Below are 17,039 nucleotides of genomic sequence, written 5' to 3'. Positions count from 1 at the left end.
ATATTGTCCACTGTGGCTACTTTATTCTTGATGTAACACACGGAGATTATAGTTAAGATGGTATAGGAACTTTACTGTAGGATTGACAAATCTGAAGAAAGTGTAATGCTATCAAGTCAACGCAGACCAAATTCCCAACAGAAGGTTGACAGTACCTTATTTACCAGAAGGGGGCTGGGTACACACATGCAATAATTGTCGTTGGAAAGGATCTTTAACAATCCTTTCTAACGTCAAAAGACAGAACGATGCATGAACAAGTGCTGTAGATACAGTGTCGTTCTGCTCCATGGAGAAAGGAGTGGCGAGAACGACAAAGCAGCACCCTGCTGCGCTCCCTCCCCTTCACTTTCTCTATAATCGTTTGTCGTCCTCGGAACCGCCAGGACAGACGATCGCTGTACACGCACCATATTCTCGTCCAATATCAGCCCTGAGGCGAGAATCATCTGACGTGTGCACGTAGCCTAAGGCTCCTTTCAAAATTTGTTGTGGATAACTGAATGGTTAGCCACTCGCAGGTGCAAACTGCACTCAACAGCAAATTGCACCACAAGTAAATACATTGGCATGCAATTGTGGTTGCGATACTTTCTCCAGAGGCAAAGCAAATTCGCAACCAAAAGCATCTTGCTGCCTTCTGGAAACGTGCAAAGATCTACCAGCTATGTGCAACCGTATATGTAACATGGTTACTAATCACTTGGTTGAGGTCAGGACCACGTTTTAGCCTATGCCAGAATGCTGTGGTTAACTATAAGCCATCTTCTGACAGAGTGAGCACATCAGATAAGAGTTTAAAGACCCTGAAAACTCAGCAATGAGTCCTCACAGTCCTGGCCTTGCTCAAGTGGCCCTTTCAAAAACAAATGACTCAATCTGGATTATTTCAATTCTGAACATGTACAGTCTTTTAAGTAAAGTAAAAGTAGGATTGTATTTAAAATCATGAAGAAAACATGAGCACATGAAGCAAACTTTTTTCTGCTTTATTTATATTCAGGTAAAAACAAAAACCTGATGAAGATTATTGCAGATCTGAGAAATCAGCACATAGAACAGGACATTGAGAACATTTGCTTTCATTTGTGTCAAAATATTTTCCATTCCCCCCCTTCCCAAAACATAACCAGAAAAAAAAAATCTTAAAAAAAATATAATAATAATCTGAAGAGGAAAGAAATTTTAACAGGGCATTTAATTGTATTTGTATATTTTTTTTAAAATGTACATTAAATTGAAATGCTATGGCTGTATTACAATAAATACAGGCCAGCCACGTTTCTTTTAAGTTTTACATTTTAAACAAATTAAAGAAACAAAAGAAAAACAAAAAACACCACTCAGTTCTGTATATACTGTGTAAACAGTTTAATGGATCCTGTAAAAAGGCCAGTATAAACCATGAACTCTCTGCTGCCTCACCGACCAGCAGCGCCATGCACTTCTGGAGAGCGTCAGCCAATCACCACCCCTAGTATCCAACTACACTTAGAGGTGGGGCTTCATCAAAACTAACAATGAGGCTTCTTGCCATTAAATCTGCACACGCAGGAAACAAAATTGCACATAAAAAGTTATCAGGGAGGCGGCGTCAAGTGAGAAAAACACTTAACTATGTAACTAGATTTTTTTTTTTTGTTTTTAAAGAACAGGCTTTGTTTTTTTTCCATGTACTTGTAGGCAGAATCTGCATTGCAATGGGTACAACCGGTGGAGGGTGGTATCTTGTGTATTTAGCTTGATGGATACACACAGACGGGGATTTTTAAACTGCACAGCAATATTTATTTTTTCCAGCTTCAAAAAACATCCCTTCCTTGTTTGGGTATTGATTTCAACATCCCTCCTCTTTTAAAGTCACACGGCAAAGCAATTTAAAAACTTCACTCTTCAAATAAAGGATAATTTAAGCAGAAGAAAAAAAAACTTTCTAAACAAACATGTCATGGATTTCTCAAGCCTGATCAGTTTTAGGCGTCCAGGGATCATTTAATGGAGCTAGCACATCTTTTGTCATTTTAAAATTTTTTTTGTAATTTTTGGATGAGCTTGTAATAATCTGTGTTGGTTTTCTCTACAACAAGGAGGGCTTTGCCACCTTGAATCTGCTGATACTCTTAGAAAAAAAAAAAAACTTTTATGATGTACTTTTTGTAGTGGGCTCCATGGTAAGTTCGTGGATCAGGAAAGGTGGAATGACTGTTGCCCTTCACGTGCAGCCATTAACAGTTTCTCACGCATAATGTCAATGCTAGAATAGTCCGGCAACTTAAGGTAATTGACGCAGGTCATAACAGAGGGCAGGAAATCGTCTGGATTTTCGGTAGATTCAAAAGTCTTGCGAACTATGGTGAGAGGAGGGTTCAAAGCCCGGAAACCTATGTATGAAAGGAGAAGAGTGGGTTATAGTTAGGACATAAAAGAAAGTTAGAATGCCTAAACCCAAATTTAAGAGTAAAAAAAAGATAAAATCTATCTCTCTCTCTCTCTATATATATATATATATATATATATATATATATATATATACACACACATACACATATACATACACATACATATACATACACTGAAAGAGTAAATTGCCTTTTCCTTGCTCCCATAGGCTTCTGGGGTGCACCACACGGCACTTTTCAGTAACCCCGCGGCTGTTTCTGGATGGTTGCTAAAAAGTTGGGTTACTTTACCGGGGCCACCACCCACCTACAGCTCCTTCCCACCCAGACTTAAAAAAAATGTGGAAATATACTGTAATGCCCTAGGCAAAACAGCTCAGTCTTGCAATGACCAGGATGGACGCAACACTTACTCTGAACAGTATCAGGTGTATCTAAACAGCCTCTGTGTTATACTAGAGGCAGATGTGAACACAGGTTGTAAAAATACCCGTTTTACTCAATACTCAATTTTATAAAATACAAAACAAAGTCTTACCTCCAACTGGCAGTCTTGGACTTCCGGTGACAAACTGTAGGAATAACCTCTGCTGCTCCTTATCAAAACTACTAAGAATTTCGAACAGAAATTTCACAGCTCGACTGCAATGGAGAAAAAAAAATTGTATAACTATTCGTTATATTAATTCCCTCGGATTTTTGCCACTGAAAGTCATTTTATTTACAATCTAAATTATATCAAATTTCAGCAACCTGCTCCTTACCAGGTTCTGAAAAACCACAGCTCTCAGCAGATGTACAGCCAAGTATGTGGTTTCACACAAATGTACCCTTGCTTTAACTGAATACCACTAAAAAAAAGACAAAATATACTTAACATGCATATGCCAATTACAAAGCTTTGCTACTGACCTGTCATGTGTATATCCATGATCTGGCCTACAGCACTCCATTAAAGTCTTAACATCCCAAGGATCAGACTTGCTGCCACATAACAGCTGATCCAACTAAAATAAGGAAAACAAAATGATTTTAACAATTCCAATCATTTCATAAAAGGTAAATATACATGCAATTGTCAATTAGAGAACTAAAAATGGTAAAGAAATGTGACATCAATTATGTGAATAATACATTTGGCTAATTTTCATCATCATGCTTTGGTCTATACTGTTTTATTTTTATGTATATTGTTTTTCAAAAGACAAAAGTTCGGCCCATAATATGAACACATCAATGTAACACTAAGGCATTTCCATCATTCTACTGTGTTCCAGCAAATTACTTTATAACCCCTTGCTGGGTATAGAAAGAATCCGTTAAGTTCCTCATCTGTTATAATGGGAAATGTGAAAAAAATACTTAAGTGATAATATTTTTTTTAATAATTTGAACATGAAAAACCATTAAAATAATCCCGACAAAATCCCTAAAATACTACAAAGAAATAAAGGCACCAAAACTCTTGGTTTAATGGGTAAATTTGACAAGCACAAAGTCATACATACTAGACCAGAAGCAAAGAAAATAGAAATACAAACCTCCTCAGGGTAAAAATACTGCAAGTGGTTAAGTGGGAAGACAGATTCAAAACCGTCTCTGAATGAGTCAAACTGTCTGGAAACACCTTCGTTCAGCGCCCAATAAATAACCAGCTGAAAGCAAGGTGACATAAATAAATGAGATTAATCTGAAAAATGTAATTTTCAACAAGAAAAATATAATACAACCGACAACATTTTAAGAGCTGGCACCAATGTCTAGATTTGTCCAGAGACATCACTCAAATAGCACCCATATACATTTCAATCTAATCACAATATTTTGATGCTCACAACCATAGGAGGGTATTCTACATTTGCTTTTAGCGAAACAGAAAGAGGCTGCTAAAAAGGCATGAATAGTTCAAAAGGTAAAAATTTAAAACTAAACCTCCACTAAGGTTACGTGTTATTGTGTTAGGCAGGTTCATTATCACATTAGGATCTGTAACATCTATAACATTGTATTCATTAAGGGGTGAAGAGGCTGTTATTCACAAATAATGCCATCTCCGAGATTTATAAAATAAAGAACAGGTACTCCATTTAAACAAAGTGTCCAATTGTCATTTTTAAGGTATTACAATACCTCTGTTCTCCACTTTTTTTTGGTCTGCTCAGCCCATCATATTACATTGTTTGCTTTTAAAGCGAGTGTACATTCATAGAGTAAAATATATTCATGGGGACTTTAAGCTGAAAATAAGTGCTATGTTACTATTTGGTTGGCCATTTCTGCTGCAAATTTAACATAGGGCATCCTCCTGTCTTTCACACTTACCCGTACATATTCATCCAGATTGTGAATGGTTACAGGCAAATCTTTCCCTCCTTTCTTAAGTTCGATATTGGGAAAGCCTGGCAGTGTAAAATCCAGCCCCAGATCTTCCACAGAGCAGCCATTCATATTCAAATTTTCTAGTGCAAACTGCAGACTCTCTTTGGTCTATAAATAAATACATAATCTTTAATTAGTGCAATAGTAATAACCATTAAAACCTAGTGGTAGGTGTGCCACCTAGTGGTAGATCAGTTTGTAGGCTCCTTCCTTAAAACAGAAGTAAACTCATGTGGGTGATGAGCTTCTGCAATAATCAGCAATTATTCACTCTGCACACTTGCAGATAATGGCACATACTTAACCTTGCACTGTCGCCCTGAGAGGAAGAAATGTACAGGACCTGTCATTGCTGTGGGGATGGGTATCTCCAACTTTACAGCAGACTTCTGTGGATATGGTGATCTCCCTCCCTGAGTGTAGGATGCTGCTTTCTTTGTGTGCAATACTTTAAGCAAAACATGGGGGCTCGATTTATAAAACAGATCTTGTTTATAAAACAAAATTAATGTGTTTCAAAGGCAGTAACTGATCCCCACTAAGGAATGTATGAGAGAATGTCAAATTTCTTGTTTTATAAATAGAGTCAAATGTATGCATATTAACCTCCCTAGAGGTAACCCCGAGTGCGACTCGGGGTAGAAAAAAGTTGCTAAAAGTGGTAACTCGGGGTAGGTAAACCTATGGGTAGGTTATTAAATATGGCCTTACTCGATTCGCCGGTGTCCCACGCAGTCCAGCGCCGCAATCTGTCTTTTCTTTATCCTGCTTTTGCATCCAATGAGTCACTGTGGAGTTCCCGATGACATTGGTGCGTGTGTACGTTGCCGGCGGGGCTGGAAATTCAAAATACATTTGTATTGCATTCAATACAAAATAACTGTATTGAATGCAATACATTGCATTTTTATGTGTAAAAGCAGTAATTGTTTTCAAGAACATTTATTTTACAGTATATATAATACTAGGAGTATAATCTGTATTTTTTTTTTAAAGTTAAAAAAATATATATTTTTTTAAATACATAGATTTTTTAATTTATTAAATTTATTGTTTTTACATGATTTTGTGTTTCAAACTTTATTATACTCATACTATATTATACTGTAAACGTACATGAAAAACAATGTACCGCTTTTAGACATATAAAACCGGAAAGAAATGAACCGCTAGGGAGGTTAAGGTTTGATAAAAGGCTTAAGCTTCTTCCCTGCAGAGGTTGGGTTAGGTTGATTCTCACAGTGAAAAAAAGTTAACATGCAATTTACCAAAGGAGTTTATAAACCTGACAGATCCTCTACAGCAGGCATGTCCAAAGTCCGCGAGGGGCCAATTGCGGCTAGTGTTCAGATTTCCACTAGGCCGCAGCCTCGGTCATAAAATCAATAATATGCGGCCCGCCAGCACTGTTGACCACAGTATAAAATACACACGTACAAAAAAGTTATTTCATATTTCATTTTTGTTGATCAACTGCCTTGCAATTATCGACCCGCTACTCGGCAGGATGGGATTCTCCATGTGTGCACAGGGAATCCCCTACGTCATTATAGTGGGCTTTAGCTGTGCAGGACCTGCACAGACCACGCCCACCCCGAGTCCAAGAACTTGCGCTGCAAGTGTTACCTGTGTCTTGTCTAGTTCCAGTCTTTTCTTCTGCCTCACTATTTCTTCTAAGTGGTATACCGACTTTGCCACAACTGGATCCACATGGGACAAGTCATGTGACACCAACGCAGATTCCTGCCGTAACATCCACTTGTAGAACGGGAGTCCAAGAGGAATGTCCACCTATAGAAAATAGGTCAGCACTTTAAACACTAAATAACTAAATATGGGGCAAATTTATAAAACATTCACAAATTTTAAACTACAAGTTTTCATTACTGTGATGAAAACCAACTGCAAATGTTTGTCACATTCACTACTTTAATAAAATTCCCCTTTAAAAAGTAACATTCACTACTTGATTAAAAAGCCTCTTTGAAATGCAATTATTTTATATGAGCTTTGTCCTAGATTTTACAGGCACTATTCAACGAGAATGTGGGTCACAAAAGTGTGCTAGTATTCGTGTAAAGACAAAGGGGAGTCTTTAGCCTTTTCAGCTCCTTGCGTCCATGGGGTGGGGCCTATTTTCCAGTATATCTACATCCTCTATGTACAAATAGGAAATTAAGTAAGTTTTACCATTACGTATCCCACATGCGGAACACAAAAAGGTACTTACCAGTCTGAAGTCCATAATGGCTTTAGCCATTAATTTGCCAAGAAACCGGAACTTCATTTTCACCTTAGCGATATGTGCTGGCTTAGCTGTCCGACCGAAGGGAAGAGCAAACAGACCTTGCAGGTTGTGAATATACTTGGTCCCTTCTTGGCTTCCTGAAAACAACAAAGGTCCAAGGGGTTTCAAAGAGGCACACAATATAAAGGGTGCAATAAAATAAAAGGACAGACTGTCGATACAGTCTACGGAAAAAAAAAAGGAAAAAAAGGCAGGAATTATTAAAAAAATAAAAATAATTCCTTCCACTGTTATGCCTTTTTGGATATCCAAAAAATTTAGGGTAGTGCACTAGAACTTGTAAGTACTCCCAAAGAGTATCAATTTATATTTGGTGGATTTATATGGCTCACTTTCTCTGGAAGTTTTTTTAAAGACTGTCTAGGTGTGATAAAATAATTCATAAAAAAAGTGCTTACCTTTGGGATTAGGAAGTGTAACCTCTTCTCCTCTCCATAGTCCGAGGTCAGCTCTTTGTAATTCCTGAGATACAAGTGCATAAAACTCCAAAGTGGGTCCCAGTCCAGTCCCAACCTAAGAAATTGAATATACATTTTAAATAGTGCTATTCTGAATCCAGATATTAGACACAAAACCAGTGGCAGGATTTGCATAAACATTGGCCAACAAGACCAATATATGGGAACATTACTTACTTCATTCTCATACTGAATCTCCAGCATGGCTCGTGAGCTTCCCAAGTCTTGCATAACAGATTCTGCCTGCTTTAGGAGCTCATCCCTATTCACAGTGCGCTGAAAAAGAAAACAAGATAAGAACATTCTGCAGCTGAAGAATCTATGGGTACGGGTACAAAACAGTCCTCATCGAAAAACTTTCATGAAGACAAGGCTCTCCAGAAAGATAGAATTAAAGAGGAGCCACATCCAAATAAGAGAAAGAACTGAAAGATGGCAGGAATCCTGTGCTGCAAAATAGAAGAAGCATAGTCTACCATCGCTGACCCAAAGTCATGCTTGTCCTTCGGGCTTCAGTGCCTTTTCAGTCTTGTCCTTGGGAGTTTGCAGATTAGGTCCGACAACTTTAGGCATGTCAGTTACTCAGAATGCAGCGAAAATATGTACTTAATAGTTTGTGGGTGCAATAGGTTTTCCTAATTGTAGCAGTTAAACACAGTACATTCACAGTCAGGAACTTTTTGATTTAGCTATGCCTCCAGGCTGTTCAGATTAAATTCAAAACTAAAAATCACTGATGACTAACCTTTTTCCTGTCCAGTCTAGGGGCCACTCTGCTATCCTGAGAATCTGATTGGTTAATCTCAGGGTTTGTGTCCAGCAGCCTCTGCATTGCCCGATCTCTGTCAAATGCAGTTACGTAGAACAACATTTGTCGCGTATCAAATGGGAAAAAAAACGGACTGAAATACAAAAAAATAAAAAGTTTTATTCAATTGATTACTTGCCTTTTTACTTCACAATTTTACTGGAGGTCATACAGTCAGAAAAAGAAGGCTGTCCAGACACAAGAAAATGTAAACCTTGTTATAAGCATTTATGGTACAGGTAAGACAAAGTTCCTAATAAAATTTGCAAAATATTATGCATTCCCAAAATGACAAGCTGAAACATGAATATCGTTTTCACCAAATGTCATGCAATGATTTATACACCTCCTCCAACTGATGCAGGGATAACTCCAATAAATTACACAGCGATTTCCAGTATATAATACCTAGGTGTGATAGGGGAATATCAATATCTTTGATTACATTTTCCTGAAGACCTAAGTGTTTGTCAGGGAAATTTGTCACAGTTGGTGCTTCATCCAGAAAAATGTTTGCAGTGGTACTGTATCTAAATTAGCTTAAAATGCCCTGTATGTAGGATGTTTTCTTACCAGCTTTTACCCAGCTCAGTTAACCAGGTGGGAATGTTTCCAGTCATGATGACCAGAGGATCCTGCAGCTGCCTGTTCGCTTTTGCTGTCAGTTTACTATTGATAAACTCAGCGGTGGAGATTATCTCTTTGCAAATGGCATTCTGTGAAGCAAGAAAAAAAAAAAAAAAAAGTTTTCAATAAAACTATTATAAAGAAAAGATGCTAATGCCCCAACTTGCATCTACACATAGAAGTAGAGAACAAAACAGAGTTACAGCACATCTTGACCTAATGAAATTTCTTTGATACGAAGAAAAAAAAAAATTACTTACATCATACAAATAATACCAGTATCGGCTAATGGCATGTAGAACCCGAAGAAGAATAACCACATCAAGGGATGGGTCGTCAAAGGTAATATTTTCAGGAGGGGTAGGTATGAGGTAACTATCCAAAGGGCTGGAAATTTTAGGGCAAATTCCATCTGGGGTGGATAAAAAAAAACAAAAAACAAAACAAAACAAAAAAAACAAACAAACAAACAAAAAAAACAGCATTAGGAACAGAACAAACAATAGCTTACTCCTAATAATCAACCCAATTGTTCTTTTTAAGAACATACTTCACAGCAAAGTTAAAACTAATTATAGCTCATGAGTTTTTTTTTTAACACTTGAGAATATTTGATAAGTGCCCTCCCCCCCAGGTCTGACAAACTCATTAAACATTACCATGCCACAATTCATCGTGTTTCTTTGAATTCCTAGGGGATGTTTTGGTTGGTGCAGTTTGGGCACGACCTCGTTTGCCCCCAACGGTGTCTTTTGTGCTCTCCTCCTCCTCCCTAACTGGTTTGTACCTGTAAGTAACAATGGTATAGGAGTTACTTTAACGAAAAAGCCTTGGGGGCAGAGACAAATAACTTATCAAAAGGTAAGGAGTGAGTTTCTTTAAAGCACAGGAAAATAGCACACTGCTTGGTTAAAATTAGCAATGTCATCCCTTTATTTTCAAGCCAAGCAGCCTCATTATCCAATGACATACACTGCTGAAACACATACCAGATAGTGTGTGTCTTGGTCCAGATGCCAGCTCTTCCTAATGGATTACTTTCATCATCTGTGGATTCCCTCTCATCTTCAGTCTGAATGCTGTACTGTCTTACAGCTTGGTAAACCGTCATGTTGTAAGGCAGCGGGTGATCTCCAATGAAAAACTGGAGCCTGTGCCTAACATTTCCTGAATTTAGGAACTGAGCAGCCTGCAGATGAATAAAATACTGAAAAAGTTAGCAAACAACAAGACAAGTCAATATGCTTCATAAAAATGAAAATTTGCCATTATGAAACATCCAGCAATAACATGTTCACCAAAAAATCTGAAAGTATATTTACCAACATACCACTCATTCACTTCTATTTTAAGCAATTCCTGCAGTGTGTACACTTAATTAACCCATGCTCATTCCATTGCTTTCCATTTAGGTTAACTTCCTGATGCTCCAGCACACACACTTTGCCCAAGATATAGATTTGTCTAGGTTTTAGTCTGGCCTCGACTGCAGTACATAGATCTAATAACCTTAGGGTTACCAGCAAATCAGACCCCCCACATAGCTGGCTTCTCACACCCAGCACTCTATTCAGGGAGCAAAACTTTAGCTCTTCTGTATCCTAAAATAAGGTATTATTTATTATGGCACAAAAGAAGGGGAATGCAGGAAGGTAAATATCAGCAGTAAAATGGGCAGGCCATTCAATAAAACTATTATTGAGCCCTGAAGACTTATGGTTTAGTCTATTATTATTAATAAATAGGACTTATACATAGCGCCAACATATTACACAGCGCTGTACATTAAATAGGGGTTGCAAATGACAGAATAATACAAACAGTGATACAGGAGGAGAGGACCCTGCCCCGAAGAGCTTACAATCTAGTAGGTGGGGGAATTTACAGACAATAGGATGGAAGATAGGCTACGTACACATGTCAGATGATTCTCGTCCGATTTTCGCCTCAGGGCTAGTATCAGATGAGAATCTGAGATGTGTACAGTGGCCATTCAACGTCATTCATGGATCTGTCCTGCCAGATTTACAAATGACAAAAAAAAAACAGCAATGCAAGTGAAGCTGAGAGAACACAGCGGATGCCACGTTCTCCCCCCTCCCTTTTCTATAGAGCAGAACGGAGCTGGATGTACAGCTCTTGTTCATTAGGCTTTCATTCTTTTTGTCGCTGGAAAGGATTGTGAAAGACCCTTTCCAACTACAAAAATCTAACATGTATACATATCCTTACTCTTAATAGTCATTATGACCAATATTTTTATCTTTGCATTAAATATAAATGTTTATATATGGTTGCCTTCATTAATTACATTATACCAGATTATAATGTACTCTGCTACACACTAAATTTATACATAAATCTATATATTGAATTGTACATCTAAATTCTATACAGTTTAATGATTTTGCCAATATATAAACTCCATTGAAAGACAAGCCTTTGCAATAAGAATATATCTTTTATTTTATTTTTCCCATACCTTATCAGATAAAAAAAACAGCTACAATAACCTACCAAAGACTCATCAATTTCTTCATCTGAACCATCATCATCACTATCCTCATCATCTTCCCTCACTCTGCCATAACCTAAGAAAAAAAAAAATACAAAAGATAAACACAATCTAACATGCAATCTTGACATTACATAGGATCATGTATACTTCAAATTTTGAAAAGAACCTTTGAAGCTTTGCATTGTACATTTTTTGCTGTCAAAGCATTTCCTTTCCCCTTTGGTTTGAAAAACATGTCAAACATGACCACAAAACGTATGACACCTATTATAGACTAGTTCATAGAAAAGTGCACAACAATATCCCGCCTGTATGTGCAAATTTTTTGCCGCTACTTTCACTGCATGTTAGGGTGATCCAGCAGTTTCTTTAATTGCTAAAATTACTAGCAATGAAAAGCTCAGTCAAATCTGCAAGTTTTACCTTTTTAATCCCATGATTTAAAGTACATGTCACAGGCAGCAAAATGTTCTGTAAATTATACTAGGTTACAAACAACCCCATTTCTGGAAACCCAATTCCTTCTGTTCACCCTTTCCCACTTGGTTTGCCAGTAGACTTTAAGGTGGGGATTTCTCAAGATCAGAGGGGTAACACAAACAGGCAGCAGGAGGGAAAGTATTCTTCCGTTTAGAAAGTATGCATTGACTAGAAAACTTTGACAGAGACAAAGTTGCTAATAAAACCTATTGTGTGGATTATTAAAAAAACAAATACATTAAAAATCAAAATTGAAGACTTACCTCTCACCACAAGATATCTTTCAATTGCTTGTACAAGAGCCAAGGGGTCAATTTTTACAGGTCCTCCTTTCCACTGCTTTACATTTGTACAGTCAGGATGTCTCTGAAGCTGACACTTCAGTTGATGTGTGTTAAAAAACTTCAGTGCCTGTGACCCTCTGAAAAGATTTTAAAATGTTAGCAAAGCTTAATATTTATTCACAAAACTCCTAGTTTTCTTTGATCACATAAATGACTACTACTCTTCAAACAAGCCTATTCACAATGACAAAAAATGTGTAGTAACCTGGAACAGCCAATCAAATTTCTTTTTCCTGAAGCAAGAAGAGTGTACGATTATTATTGAGTTATGAAACATATCTGGGCTGTTTAAAGTTCAAAGATACCCACATAAACACTTAAAGGAAATTTAAAAACACTACAGCACTAATTAGCATTGCTTCAGTATTTATACATATGAGTGTCCTTCATATGGTCGGTGACATTAGTTCCATGTCCGTTTCCTGCAATTTATCTTTCGGATTGTCCTGGGTTTAAGGTCCAGTCTTGCTGCAGCACACAGGAAGGATCTAGTCTAATAAACAATGCAGACAAAATACTTAAAGCAGAGGCTGGATCAGATTTATACACACTTCTTCTGTGACATTTAAGGGGAGCTTTCCTTTATTGTGTATGTGACTCATATATTTTTCAAATACCTGCTTCCTGTCCCATTTCCACTGGGAAAATCATGCACTTTGACTGGGAACTGCTCCATCTGACTGAGACAGTTGTTCATTTTGTGCACTAGTGCTAGTAAATGGCCACTATCTGTTGGGTCTATTCTTCCAAGGGGCTCTTCTCCAGGTAGCTGGAAAAAAAACAAAAAACATAAATCATACATGATTTTAGTTCTATTTACTACATCAGCTAAAAAGCTATTGTTCGAACAACCTCATGCAGTGTTGCAAGATATCCATTAGCTTCTGAGATCCTGCTTAGTTTAGTAGAGAACCAAGTGCAGCATACACTTGATCAGAGCACTCTAATCCAGAAAAGATGGAAAGAATCTTACAATTTAGACAAGGGCCCTATAGCAATTATACATTGGAGAGGTATTCATATGGAAATTTGCCTTCTTACCGGTGAACCGAAGAAAACATGCAGAAACCTCTTCAGTCTTATATCTCTGCTTACAATATCTTTTTCACTTTTGGATGTCAGGTACAAGAGTAACTGCTTCACAAACCCACTGTGCTGAATTTCAAATGAGGACACGTCTGACTCTGAGACTATGCTGCGGATTTCTACAAGGCACTCAACACCACCATCCACCTGCAATTATGAGTACAAGTACGTTTGTTTAAAGGAATTGTTGTTAATAGAAACAAAAAAATTTATGGAACAACAAATATTTATAAAATAGTGTGGCCAAAAAAATTATTAGTGCAAGTCATTGGTAATCATCATCATCATCTTTGTTAATCTTTTGTTTTCCTATGGCATAGTTTACATAGCCCACGTCCAAGTCAGATCTATAAAATCTCCCTTTCCAATTTCCCATGTTCTTCATATGTCCTCACACACTATTCAAAAAAACAGAAGGGTGACCCACAGTCTGATTTGAGTAGTTTATTTACTGTGCATGGCTTTTTCCCAGGTCTGCCATGTAAGCAGTGTACTAAAAGCTGCTTTATACATTTCTATTTCAGAGTCTGTGGTCAACAAAGTAGGCAGCAAAGCTATATATAAACTATATGAAGAGCATATAAAAGAGGAATGCAGAACATATTACTGGTTAGTGAGTGACCACTTCAGCTCAAGTACCCATATACACCTTATAAGACCAAGGAAAATGTTTACATTTCCATCATAGCCTAGTATATCTGGCCTTACCTTTGTCATTACTTGTGATAATAGTAATACATGCAATTTTTGGCAATATTGTTTTGCAAAGATTTTGTCACCATTATGTCACATGAGATTTAAAAATTTCCAAAGTATATTTTTTTCTCTTTTAAGCAGTGTTCTGCGTGAAGAGATCTTTAAAGGATTCCATATGCACAAATTCACAAATTTTTAAATTACATATGAAAACAGTAAATACAATAAACAATTTACTGCATGACATTTGCAGGTTTTTGGCAAATGTCCTCTTACACAGTGACTGGTTAGAGAGAGCAAGAGAAGTGGAGAAGTAATATCTAGAAAAACAGTCACTTTCATATTGCTGGGGTTTAAGTGAAGTCTCAGTCTTAACTGTATATATACTTAAGCAAAAAAAAAAAAAATGCTTCTGTACCTGAAGACTGAGCTGTTCTGTGGCATTGCAAAGTCTTTGTAGTACATTAAGTGCAGGATTGCTGCCATCCATATTCTCAGAACTAAAGTATCTTTCCACAAACTTGTGTGCCTGTTCCTTTATCCAGCCACGTATCCTCTCCCTAAATGGAAAAAAAAAAAAAAAAGTAGTCAGTTTTGGAATAATAACCTTGCTGCTGAAACTAGGCAACAGCTACATTTGTTTAGGACTGATTAAAAGAGAAGTATAGGTGCAACATACCTGTTATTTGAAATTGTGTCTTTGGAAGCCGTTCTTGCCAACCCACTCACACCTGCTGTTCTAGCCGGCTCAATATTGTTGCTATTTGACTGTGTGCTCAACCTGCCCCAGGTTTTAGGGTTTAAGCTGGCCAAAAATGAGGATTTGGGGGACTGTGTGGCTGTTGGGCTTTTTGCTGAAAATAAACAATAACAAAACACAATTAAACAACTGATACACCAAAAAACAATTAGGCCAAAAAATATGCCACACAAACACGTAGACAAGAAAACGTTTACTGTAATGTTCAGGTACAGGGTTTGAGTTGTATGAATATGTGATATGAAAAGTATGCACGCCCATGGAAATCACTGAATAAAGGTTCTAAGATCAAAGGTTTGCCAGTTTAACTATTTAGAAAAATTCAATACAGAGCTTACAGATCATAGTGATATACATAAAAAACACAAGGGAAATTTGCCTCATGCAGTATGACAAAAACATCAATACATGTAAGGGTGTACAATAGAAAAAAGTATGTACACTTTTTGCCCCATGAGCTTTTATGCCCCTCAGCAGAAAACACCTCTCGTAAGCGTTTTGCAGAACTTATTACCACTTTCAAAATTTTTGATCTGGGTATGTGCAGAAGGAGCAGCTTCCTGGGATATGTGACATAGGTATTCCAAAAGGTTGTGGGCTATCTATTCACATAAATATAGGCTGCTCCTTCTTCACTGTATAGTCAGCAGGCTGAGGGTGGGGAGAAAACACCATTTTAATACTTCTACATTCTTGAACAAAGAGTCATGCTGTCAGGAGTGGACACAAATAAATTCAAATCCTTTGGATGGTTAAACCTTAAATATATTTCACCTAAAATTTGAACTGTTAAAGTTCAGCTTTAATTGTAAAAAGTCTCAGTTTCATACAGCTATCCCAACAGAAGATAGATAAAATTTTTTTGTAGCAAAAAGTCTATTTAGGAAAAAAAAAAAAGAATATTAATACACCTAATGTTCGGTTTAAGCAATAAGACATGTTATAACCAAAATTAATACAAACAAAATGAATAGATGTGTACCTTGATTGTCAGCTTTATCTTCATCCCGAGGAGGGGAATACTTTGGCCTCCGTGGCCCACGTTTAGGCAGTCTTTTTCTTTTTAACACATCACTAAGTCGCCTATTGCACAAAGAATTAAATAAAAAATATTTAAAAAAAAAACTATACATACTAACAGTTCCTCTTAACATGATATTTCTTAATTCCTGGCCTCTAGATGACAGGAGTAATCTATTTATATTTGCTACATATATACCATAAAGAGTTCAAGTGCAATGATTTCAACAGCTGAAGGTGCTAGTTTAAAAAGATAGTTATCTAGTTTCTCTCACCCTTGTGGGCTGAGGTCTAGTGAGTCATCCCGGTGTTGGAGGCTGGGTGAACCAAGGTCAGCAGCTGCATTTCCAGCTGCACTACCAGTTCCAGTATTGATGGTAGCAGCACCCACTAGAGAGCCAGAGCCATTGGTGCAGACCTTAGGAGGGCTTGTTAGCAGCGTTTCAGATTCAGCCAAATTCTTCACTTGGTGCATCACACCTGGAGGGGGAGATATAGTTCAGTACAAAGATATACAAATTCACACGAAAAAAAATACAATGATAAATAATTAGAATAGGGGGAAAACTGGACCTGACAAACTTTGAATAATATTAAATAAAAAAAAAAAAAAAATACCTTCTCTCCTGAAATACACGCTGAAAATGTCTGGCAATTTCTGCATCAATATCTCTGCCATCTGAAGAGCTCCAACCACAATTTTGAGGTCCTGACTAGACAACATAGAAGCTATATGACTGTAAGAAAAAAAGAAAAACGAAAAAAAAAAAAAAAAAGACAACCAGTTACAACCAAGAAAAAGTAATTCCAAACAAATACATTCCAAACAAACAATCTGATCTAATTAGGGAGCTTTTTTACCATACATATCTGAGCAGTTTTTTTATTCATAAGTACAAATGCCCCTTTTGCAAACTAACCAGGAATTGCTTCATTTAGCACTTAAAAAAACAGCAACAGGAATAAGATTGGTTGAAACGGCAACACAAACATTTTACATCAACAGTCCTCATTATATCTCTCTATTGCAAAAAATGCACTTTAACTTTTTTCATATTAGGTATTTAGCTGGGCAATCCACCAAACAAATTATTTATTGTTGAATACATTTATATTCCAGAAACTACACAGCTGGATGAAGCATAATTCATACAGC

At 37.1% G+C, this 17,039-nt stretch overlaps 1 protein-coding gene across 7 annotated transcripts in view; it reads right to left on the bottom strand.

The window, feature by feature from the left end:
• Positions 1-968: 968 nt before the first annotated feature.
• TRIP12 (thyroid hormone receptor interactor 12) overlaps positions 969-17,039 on the bottom strand; it is a 64,214-nt gene continuing 48,143 nt past the window's right edge. For all 7 annotated transcript variants that reach the window (XM_072407679.1, XM_072407681.1, XM_072407680.1 and 4 more), the window contains 23 exons: positions 16,502-16,620; positions 16,159-16,363; positions 15,846-15,946; positions 14,783-14,957; positions 14,522-14,663; positions 13,363-13,554; positions 12,939-13,090; positions 12,241-12,398; positions 11,497-11,570; positions 9,969-10,168; positions 9,639-9,766; positions 9,240-9,391; positions 8,926-9,068; positions 8,290-8,446; positions 7,722-7,820; positions 7,485-7,599; positions 7,009-7,163; positions 6,405-6,569; positions 4,722-4,886; positions 3,941-4,054; positions 3,312-3,406; positions 2,938-3,041; positions 969-2,381 (listed from right to left, as the gene is read on the bottom strand). In XM_072407679.1, coding sequence (XP_072263780.1) covers positions 2,185-2,381; positions 2,938-3,041; positions 3,312-3,406; positions 3,941-4,054; positions 4,722-4,886; positions 6,405-6,569; positions 7,009-7,163; positions 7,485-7,599; positions 7,722-7,820; positions 8,290-8,446; positions 8,926-9,068; positions 9,240-9,391; positions 9,639-9,766; positions 9,969-10,168; positions 11,497-11,570; positions 12,241-12,398; positions 12,939-13,090; positions 13,363-13,554; positions 14,522-14,663; positions 14,783-14,957; positions 15,846-15,946; positions 16,159-16,363; positions 16,502-16,620 — 3,307 coding nt within the window. In that variant the 3' untranslated portion in view covers positions 969-2,184. The remainder of the gene's footprint in view (positions 2,382-2,937; positions 3,042-3,311; positions 3,407-3,940; positions 4,055-4,721; positions 4,887-6,404; positions 6,570-7,008; positions 7,164-7,484; positions 7,600-7,721; positions 7,821-8,289; positions 8,447-8,925; positions 9,069-9,239; positions 9,392-9,638; positions 9,767-9,968; positions 10,169-11,496; positions 11,571-12,240; positions 12,399-12,938; positions 13,091-13,362; positions 13,555-14,521; positions 14,664-14,782; positions 14,958-15,845; positions 15,947-16,158; positions 16,364-16,501; positions 16,621-17,039) is intronic.

The sequence above is a fragment of the Pyxicephalus adspersus genome, chromosome 4, assembly GCF_032062135.1.
Source record: "Pyxicephalus adspersus chromosome 4, UCB_Pads_2.0, whole genome shotgun sequence".
Classification (NCBI taxonomy): domain Eukaryota; kingdom Metazoa; phylum Chordata; class Amphibia; order Anura; family Pyxicephalidae; genus Pyxicephalus; species Pyxicephalus adspersus.
The sequence above is the reverse complement of the archived record's forward strand: the minus strand, read 5'-3'. Positions and strand labels throughout refer to the sequence as shown.